At 36.7% G+C, this 19,834-nt stretch overlaps 1 protein-coding gene across 1 annotated transcript in view; it reads right to left on the bottom strand.

Annotated features, from left to right (window-relative positions):
• Positions 1 to 669: 669 nt before the first annotated feature.
• LOC113239757 overlaps positions 670 to 19,834 on the bottom strand; it is a 122,231-nt gene continuing 103,066 nt past the window's right edge. Inside the window, exons 4-11 of the mRNA XM_026476859.1 lie at positions 15,601 to 15,696; positions 14,003 to 14,116; positions 12,457 to 12,623; positions 10,911 to 11,109; positions 5,317 to 5,475; positions 3,000 to 3,070; positions 1,991 to 2,164; positions 670 to 1,279 (exon numbers count right to left, since the gene is read on the bottom strand). Coding sequence (XP_026332644.1) covers positions 1,090 to 1,279; positions 1,991 to 2,164; positions 3,000 to 3,070; positions 5,317 to 5,475; positions 10,911 to 11,109; positions 12,457 to 12,623; positions 14,003 to 14,116; positions 15,601 to 15,696 — 1,170 coding nt within the window. The 3' untranslated portion in view covers positions 670 to 1,089. The remainder of the gene's footprint in view (positions 1,280 to 1,990; positions 2,165 to 2,999; positions 3,071 to 5,316; positions 5,476 to 10,910; positions 11,110 to 12,456; positions 12,624 to 14,002; positions 14,117 to 15,600; positions 15,697 to 19,834) is intronic.

Raw genomic sequence — 19,834 nt, 5'->3', positions numbered from 1 at the left:
CAATTCCCTTCCATTCCGCAACTATGTAAAGTGAGACTCGGTTCATTTGATATTTTTGACGTAGTTCATTCTCACAAAGACAGGTTCTGTCTGTTGAATATTGGAGAAATTTCTAGCACTATTTAAAAACATCTGGCCTCGTAAGGCATGCGAGTAGAGATACTTAGCTTGGATAGCGAATATGAGCGTGGCGTTATTAACTATTTCACCACAAAATTATATAATTATATGGATTTCAATATTCAGTCATGAAATGAAACTATTTTTTCGATATGTGTATTTGTTTTTTCAAACAAACCTTTTCGGAGCCCTTTACAGGTCAACGTGACAATGGGATCTATAAAGGGCCCCAAACGTAGGTTTGTTCGAAAAATACATACATACGCGATTTGAATCCGAAAAAATAGTTTAAATTTCTATTCGGCCATGACTTTTTTATAAATCTAGCATCTAGCATCTAAGCAGTCGCACAGGTTTAGATGATATACAATTTTGTACATACAGCTCAATACGCACACCTAGCCACGGGTCTGATTTAGCGCGTAATCATTCCCTTGATGTCTTTATTAACATATTATAAAAAATAAGTGTCCATTTTAAAAAACATCATTTTTAGAAACAAATAGTAATCACTATTAAAAATTTAAAAATAATATTTATTGCGTAATTATCACTGAAGCATCACCGTCTTCTTTGTACTGACAAAATTGAAACAATTATTAAATATAATAATTTCACTTTATACACTGAACTTTGTCCATAATACGTTATTTACATTTTTTTAACGTTAATTCCCATAACGTTATTTTTGAACCCGTTATTGAAGACTTTACTAGCACATTCAAATTTAGCGTCTCATGTTGACCTCAATCACGAATTCTATGTCAGGTACAGTCTTTTCTTAAAGTTATTTTTAACTTGTTATTGCAACCAATCCCTTCTATGACTTTCTGTCCATGCACAACTGACAAAACTTTGTAACGTTATCCAGTTAATAATCACGTTACTCGAAATTCTTTTACACAACTTTAAAACGCTTTTAACTTCGACAATCGTTTTAACATTATCGCAAACCTGTTGCGGCGTTTTTTATTTCGGTTCTCCTTTTAACGCCCGTTCGAGAACAGCTTTGGATGCTATTTCGACGGTGACAGTCTTGCTGATAGTGGACAGCTGACCCTCAGGGTCCTGCTGGTTCTCTGGGAGAGGCTCCGTGAGGATACGGAGGGATGAGACTTTGGCACGCTGGTACGCTGACACTGTGTTCATGCCTAAGAATCTGTGGACGAATGTATGACGTTATTATCTCTTATATATTAAGTATTTTTGACAACCTCGGTGACCCAGCGATTAGAACGGCGGGTGCTAGATAAAGAGGTTCCGAATTCAATTCCCGGTAGGGTCAATTGCGGGAACAACCTTTCGTGATCTGGGTGTTCTGGTTAATGCACTGGAGTTAATTTCGTTACTCTGGTACTTATAGAAAAGAGAATTCCTATAATTACCATTATCGGTACATTATTGGGAAAAATAAATCGTTTGTTTCGTGGCTTAATTGGCATGGCATCGGGCATGGTTTGCTAGGAGACGTTGGTTCGAATCCAGCCGGATCGAAGTTAATTTTTTCTAAGTTTTGAATCTTGGTTTAATGATAACAACAAGCTAGTGGAGTAATTTCACAAAAAATATTTGAATATCCTGGTATTCAATAAAATTTATTTGTTTGTTTACCATTTCATTGAATGCATTCAAAGTTACACACTATCGTTTTCCTTAGCTGTCAAAATGGGCCTATTACATTGTGACGGCTATAGCGCGATGAGACTCGCTATCAAGGTTTCATAGTGTTTAAAATTATGAATGTGTGAGTTTGGCGACATCGTTCCTGATAGTAATCGAGGCTTAAGGCACTTCCACACTTTTTTCTTCCGTGGCCACTGCGAACAAGCTATGTTATCTGACGAATTCACTAACAGTGATTGCAACGGACCTGACTGCGACGTAGCAGACGAGCAGCGCGGCGCCGGCGGCGAGCACGCGCACCACGGGCGAGGTGAAGAGCTGCACGCACACCCACGCGCATGCGCCTGCGCCCACCATCACGGCCACGGCGCACGCGGTGCGCACCCAGTGCACGCACGTGAAGCCGCGCTCCCAGTCCAGTCTGCGAAACATTCAAATTATATTTGGCTACTATGTGGGATTTTAATGAAATTCGTTCTACAATAGTAGCAGTAGAGCTTGTGCAAGAGTTCGTCCGGGAAAGTATTGCTATCTTACCTATTTCTTCCGCCAAGCAGTAATGTGAGTAAGGGTGCTGGTGAAATTACTTAATTAGGAAATCAAAATGTCTTGTTTAAGTTTCGGGCCATGTTATCAAGATCTCTGTAGTATAATTTATTCTATAAACAGTTAAGCACGAAATTCAAATAAAGGTTAACCCTTTCATGGACGGTACTTTTCTAGCCGCGGTGATTCTATTCAATATAAAATGTTTTGATGGGAGTGACAATGAATAAAACCAACGTAAGAATAACGAAGTCATTTCAGAAAGATTTCAAATTTTAAAAAGAAGTAACCAGGAACCAGTAAAGACGGTGATAAAAAGATGAGATGACGATGAAGGAGGTTAGGGATATAGTTCTTAAAGAATGGTACAGATGCCTTTTACAAGAAGGCACAACAATTACTTGAGTAATAATAATAATTTATTGTACTTAAATAACAGAAACACGTTACATGACATGAATTACAGCTAAACAGGTTTTGTACAGTCAACAACACATCGAGTTATACACTCTTGTTCGAATATCGCCTAGTGCAACGGAACAAGATCCGTCGATGTGTAGCTTGATATGCTGCTGTCTGTACAACAGTGTCTAAGTTGGTGGCGACACATTAACCTCTCAACCAGGTGGTAACCTGTGTGTCAGGGGTTAGAAGTTTTTCGAGGCACGATGTTACACAGTTGGATAATGTAGAAGTGATTTCAAACTGACCTGTTAGTTTCCTGGACAATGTAAGGGGTGTTGCACACCTTGCATTTAAGACCGTCAGGAGTAGCCGCGCTCTGTAAAAATAAAAACAATAAATGTTTATATCGAGTTCTTAGGCTTTAGCGATTGTTACTCATAGGAAATGAAACTACTTTTCCGGATTTAAATCGCGTATATTTGTTTTTTCAAACAAACCGACGTTTCTGGCCCATTACAAGTCCCACAGGACATAGGAAATGTTTACATTAAGTTTTTATTGATTATCATGTTTTACTACCATAATATTCTTTTTTTTTTGTGAAATGTCTCGTATACTCCGTTCAACCATTTATTTAACTTTTGACAGCTCGAATTTCTAATCAATTAGTGACGTCCTAGTGCGTTTCAGATTCGATTTTTTATAACAATCGATTTTATTTATGAAGAAGTGTTAATCGTGAATGTGAGCTGGTTCAAAAAAGAATATATTGTCTGACTGGTATCGTGGTGCGGCGTTTGACAATTTGTGTACTCAAGAATTAATCAAGTGATAATTCCCTGTCTTACGGAGAAGAATCCGACGATTCATTGTATGTATAAACAATAAGAATTTATTGTAATTATTTATATTATTTAATTTATTTTATTCATTATAATTCATTAGACAGGTACCAAAATCAACTTGAACAATCTTCGTTACATAATCAGTTGGCTTGATAAATATCGGAGCTAAACAGCACGTCGCTTCACTAAAATTAAAAAAAATAAAAGAGTCCAGAAAGTATTGCATTTTTTTGTCTATGTAAAAAAATACGGAACTTCTGAGGCACGCATATGTCAAAAATTAAATAAATGTTGGACGGAGTATAAATATCATGGTAGTAAAAATTCGTTTTTATTGACAAAAAGTTCACATTACAATTATTAAAGCGACATCCCTAGTCAGCCGCTGGTAGCTGTAAAGGTACCTGGCTGAGTGAGGAAAAACACTAACATAGATTTCTTAAAGATGGCGCTACGGCAAAAAGTCCTTAAAAAGCCAAAAACAAAGATCTGTCTGTAACAAGCACATAGAAAAATTCTTAAGATCTACTGGTTAGTTCCGTAGCTTAGTTGGGAGAGAGTCGGCCTGGTGAACTGAAGACACTGCGAATGAATTTTTCTGTGTCTAGTGTTCTTTGTATTAATAATTATAATAAAAGTTTACTTATAACGTTTATAGATAGGTAAAACAATTCCAATTCGTTAGATATGCAATACGTCAAATTGAAAATTAATGTAAAAAGGTAACAATCGGTATAATTGCAGCTCCATATTCAAAGGAATCCAAGGATTTTTTTATGTAGGTAATAGCGTAGATTCATGTCTTAATAGATGTGGATATTTAAATGACAATATCTATTTGGCAAACAACATCCAGATGAAGATTTATTATAATTTGTGCCTTATGTGCTGTGTTATTATGGAATATTTTACAATTTGTATTGTCTTTTTTGCTCAAAGGTTTGTTAATTTTAGTGTATATATAACTATTATTGACTATGATCAAATAACGCCAGAGCTATTGAATTTCAAATTCCACTATAGCTGAGACATAAACATATTTAACATTTTCTTTGTTTTATTGTATGTGATATTTTTTAATTTTTGATTTTTTCGATTCGCATCAATGGATAAAACAAGTAGGGTAACTCCGTACAAATAACAGCGCGGCTTGTATAATAATGAAAGGCGCGTATGGACAACCACAGCCCTTCTCCCACATCTTTCTACATTAGTTTTGATTATAGTGACCCTCCCTACCGACCCTTAGGGTATACGAGAAGGGCACTATAACCTGTGCGCGCACAGGAACCTTACAAGTTCAGGTTCTGACCCCAGATCAGCCAGTGTACAGGGTTGTCACAGACCTCTGCCACTTGACTTCATCCGGTTCTTCGAGAGGCTAGTGCCTCGGGTGAGTGTTTCGGGGGAACGTACAGTACCCTCCCTGTTTTCCAGATAAGTACCGGAGCTGTAGGCACGCCCACTTCCCGTTGCGCATTGCACAACTAGCGGTTGCCACCGCTACGGTTGCACCGTCGGAACGACAAGTGTTATGCTACGGTACATTGCTATATTATGCAAATGTGTGCGTCCTTAGACGGTGCGCGGCGGGCGCGTACGTATACAAGCCATGCTGCAACGTTTGTATGGAGTTACAATACTTGATCTTATTATACTGTACTACTTACCTATTCTACTATGCTTAAACGGTTCAGCCCCTGTCTCTTTCGTAATGAACAAGTAAGAAAAGGATAGAAGTTCTAATTCTATTCTATTCAGTCCCAACTGTAAGTACCTCGACAAGCCAGCGTCGCAGGCAATCGTGGTGCACAGCGGACACGTCGCCAGTGCAGCGGCAGGGGCGGATTAAGGGCTCCGGCCGCGAGCTGTCGTAGCAGATCCAGCAGTCGCGCCCTGACCCGACACTGCCGACTAGTGAGACGGTTTCTACATTCTGTAAATACAAATTTTCATTATTAATTTCTGAAATCATTTAGTCTACAATGTATACAATTACAAAAAAAGTAATTATTTTTCATAATTCAAGTTCTTTTTATTATCCATCGAAAGCGACGACAAGAGGAGACGTCTTAAAATTTATTTATTATCATAATTTGTTAGTAACTATAGAGTCTTATGAGCTAAGTTAGTAAAAATTAAGAGTGCTCTTAATTATAATAAATTTCAAAATAACGAAAACAACTAAAATTACTATTGATTATTTACATACATCTCTTCGGCTCTACATTGCAGTTGTTGTCATTAAGGTTGAAACTATTCGTCGACATTGTTGATTGACATGTCACCTCTCTAAATCGCGCGTGGGATTGAATTTCACAATGGATGAACTACATAATGACGATGTCGTAGGCATCACTAAAACTAAAGAACGTAAGTCGAATACATTGACGCAAATTACGATTAACATTCACTGTATGAAGCATAAAATTATAAATAATAATAACGTGCCAAATAACCACAATGACAGGCGCAGTACAAATACCCCTCAAATCTTTGCGATCTATAGCTCTGAATACACATCGTGTCACTTACCACCAGGCGCTCGACTTGTTCGTCCCGTCACTTGTTATCATAAAAGAAATGCCAGTACCAGAGCAACGGAATACAATCTGGGGCACTTGCCAGAACACAACTGCCGAACACGCTGGACAAGCCGAGAATCAATTTAGAAAAGTTCATTTCTCAAATTGGTCCTACCGGGAATCGAACCCGGGACCTCCACATCCAATTTACCACACTACAAACCCTTGGGCCACCGAGGCCGTCATTACAATGTAAAATATTTTTTTATTAATGTCAAAATTGTAAGTTACATTGGTTTTGTAACTGGTGACGCAAGAGATGAATTGGAGAAAACGCAATACCGTCAATCAGAACTACATCAAAGTGAAATATTTCAGAACGCTAATTTAATTAAGTTTTTATTGAATGTCAGGATATTTCACCACCACGATATTCAATTATTTTTTTGTGAAATTACTGCACTAGTTTGATATAATTATTAAACAAACATCGAACACTTGGAAAAAAATTCACTTCGATCCGGCTGGATTCGAACCAACGTCTCCCAGCAAACCGTGCCAGACGCTATGCCAACTAAGCCACAGAACGAACCAACGGACCTCATGAATTCTTCCATGTGTTTATTGCATATCTATGTTTTGGTTTTTAACGACTTTTTTGCCGTTGCACCATCTGTGAGAAATCTATGAGTTTAATAGAGCCAGGCGTTACTTTGCGGAAATCCTTGTTAATAAAAATGGAAGCAAATTAATTTGCTATTCCGGGAAGGTTAAAACTTGATGTTTTAAAACAGATGGAAATAATTAGGTACAACAACAAAGGTTGTATAATAAATGAACAGTTGAATTTTGCATCATCACCTTTATTACGAGTATTTTCTGGTTTCAACAATAGTAACACTGGGGGTAGCGGGATATAAATATACCAACCGTTCTGAACGAGCTCATTCTTCAGCCGAGCGTCGATCAGTCAACAGCCCCTAAGGATGCCTCGTGGAGAGGCGAAAAACGTACTAGGTATATTTTTGGTGGTGGTGTTTGTGACTGTAGTTGCGCTTGTGTTATTAATTTTATGCGAAGGGAGAGTGGGAAAATTAACTGCATGAAAAAATATTCAACACAAGCGCCGCTATTTTGCACGAATTAACCTTCAATGGGTTCGCGGATTAGCAAATTAATTTACTTCATTTTTTACTAATCTTCGAGTTTTTCTTCACTTTGGGAGGTGACATTTCTAGCCAGCGGCAGCGCTAATTTAATGTTCCAGAGCTCTACTTGTGAGGGCTCGATTACTAGACACAGACAGTAAACAGCGAAACTTATAACATCACAAAACCACACAAATTCCAGTTCAATTTAACCGACTACATTGAGACTTACCGAATCCTCTTTCCCCGGGACATTCTTCTCCGTATTCACTTCATTTCTCTTCTCTAATTTTTCCGTCATTATAGCAAGAGGGCGGAGAAGAACGGCGTACATAAACCGCCAGAGAAGGCATTGCCAGCTTCGGATCAAATCGACAATGTACCATGTTTTTTGACGTATCGTCAGTTGGCGAAACGGAACCAGGTTCTGAGAAGTGGTTGTTGATTTTTAGATTATATTATTGTGTGTCACACTTCATACTTTATTGTGAAAAATGTCTACGGAGTTTAGTGCACTTTTTCTGATATTCTATTGGTTATATTTAATAAATATAAAAAGTACAACAATAATTTATTTCCCACACTTAAATACATCAAATAAAGGTATAGGTACCTCGAGATTTGTTTTAATCCACTTTTGTATTTATTTCTATAAATCGGTTATTGATATGAATTTAAGATATGGGTTTCATGACTATTCAATCGGTATTTTGGCAACAAAATTGAACTACTTAAATTTTTGTATATAAAGTTTGGTTTCCAACTGCAACTTACGAAACTGATCTTGTATAATTTTTGATAGGAACTCAGTTTATTTGAATCTTTTTATGTGACGGGTCGTGCGCCTTATGGTAAGCGACACGCCTGTCCATAACAGTTGCAGTGCCACTCAGAGCTTTAAAAAACAAAGATCTGAGGGGGACTGTCACTGCGCCAGTTATCCTGAGAAATAAGTTGATAGTCTCAGTGCCTGTAATTTCACTAAATGTTAGTTTAAAATAACAAATGTATCCTAAACTATTTGATGTTTTTTGTGAAAACGATCAATCAAACAAAAAGAAAAACTCCTTCGAACTGGAGTCGAACCAGCGTCTGTTGCCTCACCGTGACTATCGCTCCTACCGAATGAGTTACAGGTACAGACCGAGTCAATTACAATTGCTATTTAACTTATATGCATTAGAATGACACTTGCCATCTATCACTCACTGTCTTACTAAGATTTATATTCAAGGATGCGTTTTAATTGGTCTCATAATATATTGTACATTACGGGTAATGAGAAAAAAACTGCGTTTTATGTTGATATAGATGCAGTCGTATACATATAAATATTTAAATAATGCATAAAACATTTCGGGTTTTATTTTTTGTTCCAATGAAAAGTATATAAGACTGACGCACAATTAAATAAATATATAGTGTAACACAATTTTGTATGGAAGTGAATTAAAACATGATACATTGACGAAGCATTGCCCCAGAGCTCTTTTGTTGTTCTCGAAAGTTTTAACCATTTTTGTTTTTCTTTTTCAATTTTCATCCAGGTCGGATTCAATCACTTCGACGAAATGTAATTTGCGAAACTAATTATTAAGTCGGATTTTAATTAGAGATAGCAATCTGACAGCCAGCAACATCATTTCGAAAAATAATATTGACATGTTGATTGTACAGTGATTTGCTTGGTTTAGTTGTCAGTTGACTACTCACTGAAACCGAATCAGTAAAAAAGAAACGTCGAAGATTTTTGATAATTTATTTAGGTTTAGTCTCTGCATGCTTCTATAATTTTTCTATTGTGAAATTCTTGATTTATTATTATTTTTAATATTTTGTTTACAAGATCACACAATTCATAGTTTTCTGAATGCTGTATATATACTTATAAATGATATAGTTGTAATTAGAATGCAGATATACTGGTATTTTTTTAAATTAATACTGTTTAAAAATTGTTTACAATATATTTTTTGTAAGTTGTATTGTAATCAATACCTACATTTTTAAGAAACATATTATTAAGATATAATATATCTTTATAACTTACTAAAAGTGAGTCATTGATGTCGATACTTATAAAATTATTTAATCAAAATTAGCGACCCATTCAACGCCAGTTTACGAACTCTAATTGAAAATCTGACAATCTATACTAGCAATACCAAAGCAACAGAATACCTGCCTCTATGGTCCGAGTGTCTTGCATAAGACCCCAAGACACGAAATTTTTAATAAATTATAAATAAAATTTAATGTAGTATAAAATACGATTTGTTCTTTTTAAAGTGTATGACAAAAAAAAATTACTTGACCCTATTTCGTAATGGCTGCGCGCAAAAAATTATTATGAAGGTAATTAAATTTTACAAAACTTCTCGAGAATAACATTACAGGCAAATTCCCATAACCTTTTTGCTATTTAAAGCTTAAGAAATAGACGACCTTAAACATACAAAATAAGTCACAGAAGACTTTTAACCCAATAAAAAACAAAAAATTCGGAGTTCGTTCATACGACGAAATTTGCCGAATTAGTTATATTACACAAACACTTTATACCACACTGATAAAAAATACATTGTCTATGATATCCATATTCCATAGATACTTAAATCACAAAAAAAAAATTGTGAATAATATGCAATTACTTTACTTTAATACAATAATTTTATATATGTTTATTTCTAAAACAACTCTGCGGTAAAAGCTTTTGTTCTATACTGCAACAGATAAATATGAGTGTCAACAATAAATTATTATCGATAACACAATTAATAATAATAAATAACATAATAAATACATTAGCGAACTACGCATTAAGTAGTGTACATAAACAAATAAACTATGTTATCAGTGCTTTCAGCTTATTGTATATATATACTACATGTCTCAATAACAAATAATAAAACAATTATTAATCAAATCAAATATTTTATGAAATTTGACGAACTAAGGCTGTCCCGATTTTTTTCGTCCCATACAATGAAATGATCCCTTCATGAAACTAAGTCGATTAGACCTAAAAAATTTTGATCAATTTTATTCATTTTTATGAACGCACTTCACGCTTGACCAAAAAATTGACTTCGCCCACACTTGACCAAAAAATTGACAATACTAAAATTGTATTCACAAAAAAGACTTAAAGGTTCCAAAGACAGCTTGCTTGTATCTTCTATGGTTTCGGATTTCCGCATTCTGTCCCATTTAAAGAAAGCACTCTGTATATCCTTACACATAATATTATATATAATTTATGTTAGAATTTAGCTTAACTTTGCAATCGAATTCTAGTAGATACCTACTTACCTTGTGGATAATCTCCTGTTTAGACTTAAGATATACATACTTATAAAATGGTGTACCAAAAAATCAAGCACAAAAAATATCACTAAAATAAAAAATAAATATTAAATAAATATTAGACAACATCACATACGTTGCTATGATCCCAACGTAACTAGCTAAAGCACTTGTGTTATAATAATCCGAAAAAACGACGGTACGACAAACACCCAAACCCGAGACGATATAGAAAAGTTAGTTTCTATACTGACCCGGCTGCGGATCGAACCCGGGACCTCAGAGATGGCGAAACTATGAAAACCGGTGTGCAAGCCACTCGACCACGAAGGCCGTCATAAAAATTGACAATGGTCAGCTTTTTTTGTGATATAATAATAATAATGTCTTACCCTGGGATCTGGATGATGTGCAAGCAAGTCCGCTAATTTGGAGTCGTCTAGCTGCCTCGCGAGAAGCCTGCGAGGGTTCAGCAGCCACAGCCGCTCCGGCGCCATGGAATTCCAGAGCACGCAGGGGAACCATATCGCGACACCGATCTCCGCCAAACGGAAGACCAGGTCGTGCCAGTTGCGTGAGACTACTGGGACCCTATAAGTATAGATCAGAATAATAATTTGCCAGTCACCCACCAACCTGGTCTCAAACCAGGGAATTTACCTGTGTACTCGAGTAACGGATTCCACTGTGGAGCACTAATCAGCAAAAGTCAACCAGAATCAATTCATAAAAGTTATCTCCCAAATTGGTCCTTCTGGGAATCGAACCCGCGACCTAGTCGTACAGCTCCGACAGTGCAAACCATTGGATGATCACCGAGGTCGAGATCGTCTATTTTTGTAAAGTTTCAGTGTTAAATAATTATAATTTTTTATTAAAAAATACCGACTTCCAAAAGTTTGTGGATTTAAATCTATTTGTAAAGTTTTATTGAAATCAGTTGTCAGTTAACGGAAAGTGTGGGGATTCCAATAAACCAGATTTGATTTGATCCCACCTTAGCGGTGGAATATTTTCTTTAAATTTGAATGGGACAACCACTATGGTAACCCCTTTCCAACAACAACAAAAAAAAAAGAATCTTCGAAATATATTCGCAAGAGTCGGAGTAATCACGTAACATACACACAAAAAATATAGTCGAATTGAGAACCTCCTTTTTTTAAAGTCGGTTAAAAGTTATGCGTGTACGCTATGAATTAAGTGCATCTCAAGTACAGGCACCGTAGCAAGGATGGTGCCGGTTCCTGAAAACACAGGCATAATTTATACCAGTAGCATCTCAAGTACCGGTTACCGTGGCTGAAAATACCGATATCCCAAGCCGTGCATACAATGGATCGTCTTAAAATTTGAGCAAATTCAAAGCCAAGACAAAGTCAAATCATCTTTATTTCATAGGTAAGGAAATTACACATGAAATCGTCATATTGATTAAACTCTACTGGTCATTCTCAAAGCAGACTCGCCTGCGAAGAATGAGCAAGAAACTGTAGGAGTTGCTCTTTGTAAACATACATTTGAATACATTTACCATTGATTAAACTCTACTGCTCATTCGCAAGGCAGACTCGCCTGCGAAGAATGAGCAAGAAATTGTAGGAGTTGCTCTTTGTAAACATATTTACGTTTATTTCAAACATCTTAGATCGAGAATACCTGCAAGAGCTAAACCGGTCACTATCAAGGAATTTTGTCATCCAGTACGCAGAAGCTGAATGTTATAAAACTTTAGGATAAAGTTTTTGTTTCACTATACTTTTAAACTTCGCAAAAGGCAAATTTTGAATATCACCCACAATCTTATTATAGAAGCGTACTTGTCTGACCTTGACTTTATAAAGTCGACTGTCAAGCACAGCTACATTATTTTTATTCCTCGTATTAAAATGTTATGTCTGTCACTAATTCCAAAGAGCTTATCACGTATCCACTTACTTGGTCTTCCAGAACTCGCTAAGTGTTTCACTGGCGAGGAAACCAGCGATGAGAATGAGCATCAAGGCCTGGCTGATCAGTCCGAAGCGCGACTGGTGCAATTGGGACTGGTTCACACTGCGCGGATCCACTGTGCCCTGGTCGTTCGCCAAGTCCGTTTGTATGCCCTAAAGGTTTATATTTGCAACATGTCAAATGTTCAAGTAAGGAAGCGTTTATTACCGTGGGTACTTTAAAATAAGTTTTACATCTTGGTTTTTCGCGGTTAGCGTCTCAGCCAAACGAAATTTGAAAAAGGGGTTAGGAAGAGAGAGACAGAAAAAAGGGACCAGGCAAGTAAATATGAGATATAAATAAACAATTAGTATAAATATAGGAGAAATATTATATACTGTTATACAACAGCTAAATTCTTGTAAATTTCTATTAAAGATATTTAATATAACTGTGGGAATGATCTATGATGTCCATTACTATTAGAATGATTTCTGAGAATTGTGGAAATACCGTAATAGTCATTTGTGCGTTCACCAAAATACAGCGAGGAATCTAAAGCATGTTTAAAAAAGTTCAGTTCTTCAAGTATATGAAATTTCGTAAAATGGAGTTATGTAACTCATTACAGTGAACTTTTCATACTCTTTTATGGTGGAATCCAATAAGCAGATATATAAGACTACGGGCGCGTTTAAATAATAATAAATGCGACTATTTATTTTTGCAGTTTAAAGTGTGGTGGTTTGTAAATTTAATTTTTTTGTACATTTAATACTTGTTCACATATAGTACAACACGATTAAATGTCGTTCACGACTTTTTTGACGTTACGACGATAGACTGTCGTGACAATGGGAACAGCTTGAACGACAGTCGTCAGACGATAAATAAACGTTACGATAAAAATGTGACGACAGATAGTCGCAGCTCCCAACGATTATGTCGTGTAATGCCGATAAATTGACGTCACGATCTAGTGGGAACAGCTACAGTCACGATACGACACGACAGTCGTTCAACGATAAAATTAACATCCACGACACAGTCACGACTGATAGTCGTGATATGGGGACAGGCTAAACGCGACAGTCGTCTAAGGATAAATAAAACGTTATGACATAATGGGAACGCGCCCTCACAAGGCAACGATTAGGTTACAAACCCGGAAAAGTACATCAAAGGTACACTATGATGAGTTAGAGAACTCATTTAACGTAAATTTTAAATAATTCTATTCTGCGTGAAGCTCCAGAAGAAAAAATAGCATTTATTTACTTGATAAAATCATACAGTATCCAGTGTTGGGTCTACTTGTGAGTAAACATTTAGATCCCGTGTTAGAAACCCCGCTCTTCCATATTACATTTTCATACCCGTAAATATTTTAAATACTTATACAGTTTTTAGAAATTAAAAACTGTATAAGTATTTAAAAAATAGAAAAAAAAATAAACTAATATAGTTATAAAAGTAGATCTTTAGTGCGCGGTTGCGAGCGTCTTTTGTGTGTGGGGGAGGGAAGAGTTAAAGAGTAAATTACACAACGTACCTGCTTAGTGACCAAAGTATCCTGAATGTCGTCGCCATCTGCAGCCGAAGATGTGCCGGGACGCGGTGATATGATCGTGCACACTTTGGTCTCCTTCAAAAATTCTCCGCGCAGCTGGTGACAACATTTACATTTGTTTATTATTAAAAAATCGTTTACAATAGAAACTAACTAATATGGTAACGAGGGGTGGCTGAAAAGTAATGTCTTTTGACTATTTGTTTAAAATTCAAAAATAATACTGGCCGCTATCGTGACGCATTTCTTGACTTCTTTTTTGAAAATTAGTGACACTTTGTATATTACGTTTCGCTTTGCATGGACAAAATGGCGGAGGAAAAAAAAATGTTGAAAAATGGCAACAACTTCTTTTTTTTTTTAGATTCTTTCTAACGTTTAATGTCCCGCTTAACGTTGCTTGTAACAAATATAATAAGTGCATAAATATATTTTAAAATGGACGTCTATTATTTTTATTTCATACTTAGGTAGATTACTTTTCAGTCGCCTCTCGTGGGCTGAATTACAACTTCGAGATATCGTGCTGTTGATTATGAACTCGATCAGTAGAACTAAATTTAAAAAATAAGACGGCAATGTCAAGGACTTTTGAGTCCTTTTTGGTAAATAAATTGGGATCAACAGAACGAAAAAAATCATAACCAAGTTTCTTCAAAATTTCTCCAATTTAGCTTAATTGTCGAGTATCTACTATTTCGGAAGTTAAGGAAAGTTCCTTGTAGAACTGAGTACATGGGAATAAACCAAATTTTCAACTTTAAAAAACCCACTAAAAGTTGAATCTCCAATAAAAATGATTATGTAGAGATTTAAGGCTTTCGCGATGGCGATACATTGGAAATGAAACTTTTTTTTCGGATTTAAATAGCGTATATTTATTTTTTCAAACAAACCAACGTTTTGGCTCTTCACAAGTCTTAAGGTCACGGCTTAATAATAAAAAAATAGTCTCTAATATTATATCGCTGAAGGAAACAAACATAAAAAAAACTTGCATATGGGAATATTCCAGAACAATAGCAGAACATGAAATTTCACTATAAATTTTCAAACTTCTCGAAAAATCTTCAAATCTCGGAAATTGCAAATGAAATATAGGGACGATAAAATTGCGTTATCGTTGTAGCTGTAAAACAAAGCATGCAATGATTTTCCCAATTAATTGTTTTTTCATGGCATACCTACCAAACTAGCACGAGTTCATAAAAAACTCTTTTGATAACGAAACATATAAGAATGAAATAAAGGCCGGTAAAATTGTAAAGTGTAACTTCTAGAGATGGAAGACGTCAGTAGAGTCTACGGAGCTAGCCTTTCTAAGGTGAATATAACGATTTCGTTTCGAAAAATTACTTAAGAAAAATGAACAGTCAGATCTGGAGAACAAACGTGGTTCGGTATCTGGTTCTAAATTTGATCATATATTGACATCAGGTTCTTATTTTGGGCCTCACATAGACCACAAAAGTATAGGTAATTCTTTTCCTGTAAGTCTGGCGCACCCTTGGCAACAATTAGCGAGCATCGCACGCTGATTGGCAAATCCTTTCACCGCCATGACAAGCATTATACCTTACCTTGAAGTAGACTTCGACTCCATAGATGAGAAAGAAAATGACCACGATGAAGAGCAGCACGGCGTAGCAGCCGTTGAACACGTGCTGGTAGAAGGTCTGGAACATGACAAATATTGTATGAGTACAACTTATTTTAGGTAACATAGCACACGGTATTAGTACAATATGAAAACGGTTGTTTCTCAATTGAGAGAACTTCGGTTCCTAGAACCCTGGTGGCGACATATACATACGTATCTGGTTATCTAGTATACACTTCCACACAGATTTCTGATTTCCCAAACCAGGCGTCGCAATCTACTTCGACTCTGTTGCCGACCACGAGTGGGTTAAAATTAACCCACTCGTGGTAGCTTCCGCCAACTATGTTCCACTCAGGAATCATCCTTATGGCGCATTCCCATTATGTCTTAACGTTTTATTTATCGTTGGACGACTGTCGCGTCTAACCTGTTCCCATATCACGACTATCTGTCGTGTCTAGCTGTTCCCATTATCGTGACGACAATTTATCGGTTCACGGCAGCCGTCTTGTCGTTTGCACGACAGAATCGTTTGAAGCTGCGATTATCTATCGTCACATTATTATTGAGACGTTTTATTTATCATCTGACGACTGTCGTTCTAGCTATTCCTATAGTCACGTGAGTCTGTCGTCGTTACGTCAAAAAAGTCGTGAACTACAGTTAATCGTGTTGTTCTATGTTCTATTGTTCTACAGTTCTACAGATTTTTTTTAATAATGCACACACTCAACATAGCCCTGCACTAGGGAACCCTGTGTCGCGGGACACACACATAGACAACCACAAATTACACCCAAACTCACGAGAGAAATAAATGTAGGCCATACAAATATTTCTCCCGAGCCGGGAATCGAACCTGGGACCTCTGCATGGCAGTGGTATGTGGGCATGGTACCCGTTCGGCCACGAAGGCAGTCAACAAAGTATGTGTGAACAATTTCATTTAAATATACAAGACACGACACTTTAAACTGCACGACTATCGTCACGACATAATGGGAACAGGAAAGTTTATGATGACCCAATGACCCCATTACTCTAACTACAAGGGCAGACCGCAATACAAGTGCACTACACATTGAATTACCGCCCAGAAGAGCCCTCCCAATTCCACGTGTGCCAATTCTCCCCTACAACACGTCCTTGTCCCATGTACAAAAGTCTTTCAACTGTCCTACATGCAGCTATTTTGCTACAAGGCGATGTGGAGAAGACATCCCTATACGTGGATTTCCTGAACCCGAGCATGAAAAATCGCTTGTATCTAGTAACAATAATACCATAGAGGACTCGCAGTCTAACGTGAATATGGCGTGTAGAAATAAAAAATCTGTGGAAGGTGAACCGGTATCTAGCCTCAAAATTAATGAGGTATTGAACGACCCTAAGCGTGACTCTCCCACAGCGATGCAGTCTTTTGATGCCGATGCTCTGGTACCCAGTCAGATGATGCTTCAATTTCAGCAGATGTTTATGGAACTCACAACTAACATAAAAGCTCGCTCTGATTCAATTGGTGCGTGCCGTGAAGAAATGGCTGGACTTCGCTCAGAATTTACTGACGTAAAGGGTGACGTAAAAACATACAACGCTTCGAGAGCTACGAGACAGAGATCACAGAGCTTCGTGAGGAAATTAATGATTTGCGATCCCAGCTCAATCATCGAGACCGAATGCAAGTATTGAACAACATTGGAATAGCAGGTGGTAATGAACATAACGGTGAAAATTTAGTTAATAAAGTTACGCGTTAACCTGGACAACAAAGACATGGACTACGTGACTAGAGCGGGTCGACGATCGAGGGATGAAAACAATACGTCGAGTCGACCTTGCTCTATCATTGTGCGCTTTACAAGACGCGCGCCGCAAGAACCCGCCGCAACCTGACTACTGATCAAATGGACTTACCCGATACGCCTACTGCTATCTATATAAAAGAACATTTAATCAAATTTGATCGCCGACTCCACGGGAAGGCTAGAAGCGTAGAGCGAGAGCGTGAATATAAATACATGTGGCGAAAAAATGGCCAAATCTTTTTACGAAAGACTGATGGAGGCACTGTCTATCGTATTCAGTCAGAGGATGATTTATTTCGACTCTAAAACAAAATCTTTTTTGTTTATTCATTGTAAGTACAGATTAGTTATCTTATCTAACCTCATAAAATATCGGTGTTTTTTCCCGTACTATTGTGTAATACTCTGTATTGTTATGTCATCTTCTCTTGTAGTAATGGAAAATTTGAAAAATATTGTTTATAAATATGTCGAAATGTTTGTTGTCTATGAAATACAAGGTGCTACTGTGAAAAAATGCAATTATAAAACTAGGCGGAAAGATCATAAATATTACCGGGAAAATATTTATGAAAGTCTTAGGTTTTACTATTTAGTTTATATTTTTTTTATACTAGCCTTATCTCATCGTACCGCACATATCTTTTTAAATAATTTATTATTGTCATACTTATGTAATACAACACCATTAACATCAATCTCTTTCTATAATTTAATTACTTATTTTTCTACTAGTATTTTAGTATGTCGACATGGTGTTGCATAAAAAAAACTAATTTACAATTAGCCTGTATAATGCCCAATCACTTAACACTTGTGGTCATGAGTTTGTAGTGGCGGTGGAAAGTCGTAACCCTGACATTGGTTGTAGCCATAAATGAATCGTGTCTGAGGGAGGGATGTGATGCATTGGCTCCTATTATTCCTTTGTATAAGTTTAAAATGCGTCCGCGTCCGCGTCCGCGTGAAGTGAAAGAAGGACGTGGAAAAGTGTAGCCTTTTACATACACGAAAATGTTAAAGCTACGGTCTTAAAGCATCCTACTTCTTCTGTAGAACAATTTTGGCTACGTGTAAATGTGAATGGTTTTCGCTTGGCTGTGGGCACAGCCTACCGCCCTCCATGGCAATCTGTGTACTTGTTTGACGCTATTGCAGAATCAGTAACTTATTTTAATTATTTCGATAAAATCATACCATTAGGGGATTTCAATATTAATCTATTGGATAGTAATAGTTTAAATTATCGTAAATTTTAATCTTTTACTCAAAGTTGCGGATTGTTGCAGGTAGTTGATGGACCAACACATTATACTGAAAACTCTGCAACATTGATCGATGTAGTATGCACAGACTGTGTGATAAAAAAGTGGATTTGGATAGTGTTTCAGGGCTCACTATGGTCACTATGGTTAACGTAACCCTTAACATAAAGGAAGATAAATTTAAACCTAAATTTATTACTTATAGACTTATAAAAGATATAAATTTGGATAAATTTAACGTAGATTTATTAAATTATGGCTTCCTAAACATTAATTCGTCATGCACTGTAGATGATATGGTCGACTCCTACACTAGTAAAATTTTGCAACTTTACGATTCTTACGAACAATCCTTTTAAAACATAAATACTCCGCGGGTAACTCCTCATACTAAACTTATTATTAATCTGTGTAATAAAGCTCGTTGCCGATTCCATCGCACCCGACTCGACACTCATAAGGATTATTATAAAAGCCTCAAAAAACAAGTTAACATAGCTATGCTCTCTAAAAAACGTGCATATTTTAACCAACGTATAAATAGCTGCTCCAACGACCCCAAGAGGCTCTGGAAAAACTTAAAGAGTGATGTTCTTTCTTGTAATAAACGATATGAGACTTTGCCACCTCAAATTTCTAATCCTGAAGAAATAAACAAACATTTTGTAACCCTCCCTGTATTGACGCAGTTCCACTTCCCGATTTGGCATTCTTTAAGCAGAATAAATACAACAGTAGTATTTTACTATACTGACTTACTCGATTTTTCACGAGCGTTCGACTCTATCAATATCCCGCTACTGCTTGCCAAACGTACATACTATGGTTTTTGACACAGCCACAGCAAAATGATTCAGTAGTTACTTGACTGCTAGGACTCAAATCGTCACAGTTCAGGAGTTGAACGGCCATATCGCCAGATCTTCTGTAAGGAATATGCATAGAGGCGTGCCACAAGGATCGATATTTGGACCCATTCTTTTTGTTTTGTACTCTGCGGATATCATAAAGAATGTGAAATACTGCAAGTGCCATTTTTATGCGGATGATGTCCAAATCTATATTCATACGAGTCCACAGGATTTAAAACTGTCCCTTTCCAGGATAACTCCGATCTTGATAGTATTGCCCGATGGTCAAA

Source organism: Hyposmocoma kahamanoa, unplaced genomic scaffold, assembly GCF_003589595.1.
Source record: "Hyposmocoma kahamanoa isolate Upper Pololo Valley unplaced genomic scaffold, ASM358959v1 116, whole genome shotgun sequence".
Taxonomy (NCBI): Eukaryota; Metazoa; Arthropoda; class Insecta; order Lepidoptera; family Cosmopterigidae; genus Hyposmocoma; species Hyposmocoma kahamanoa.
Note: the sequence above shows the minus strand (reverse complement) of the source record. Positions and strands in the feature narration are given on the sequence as shown.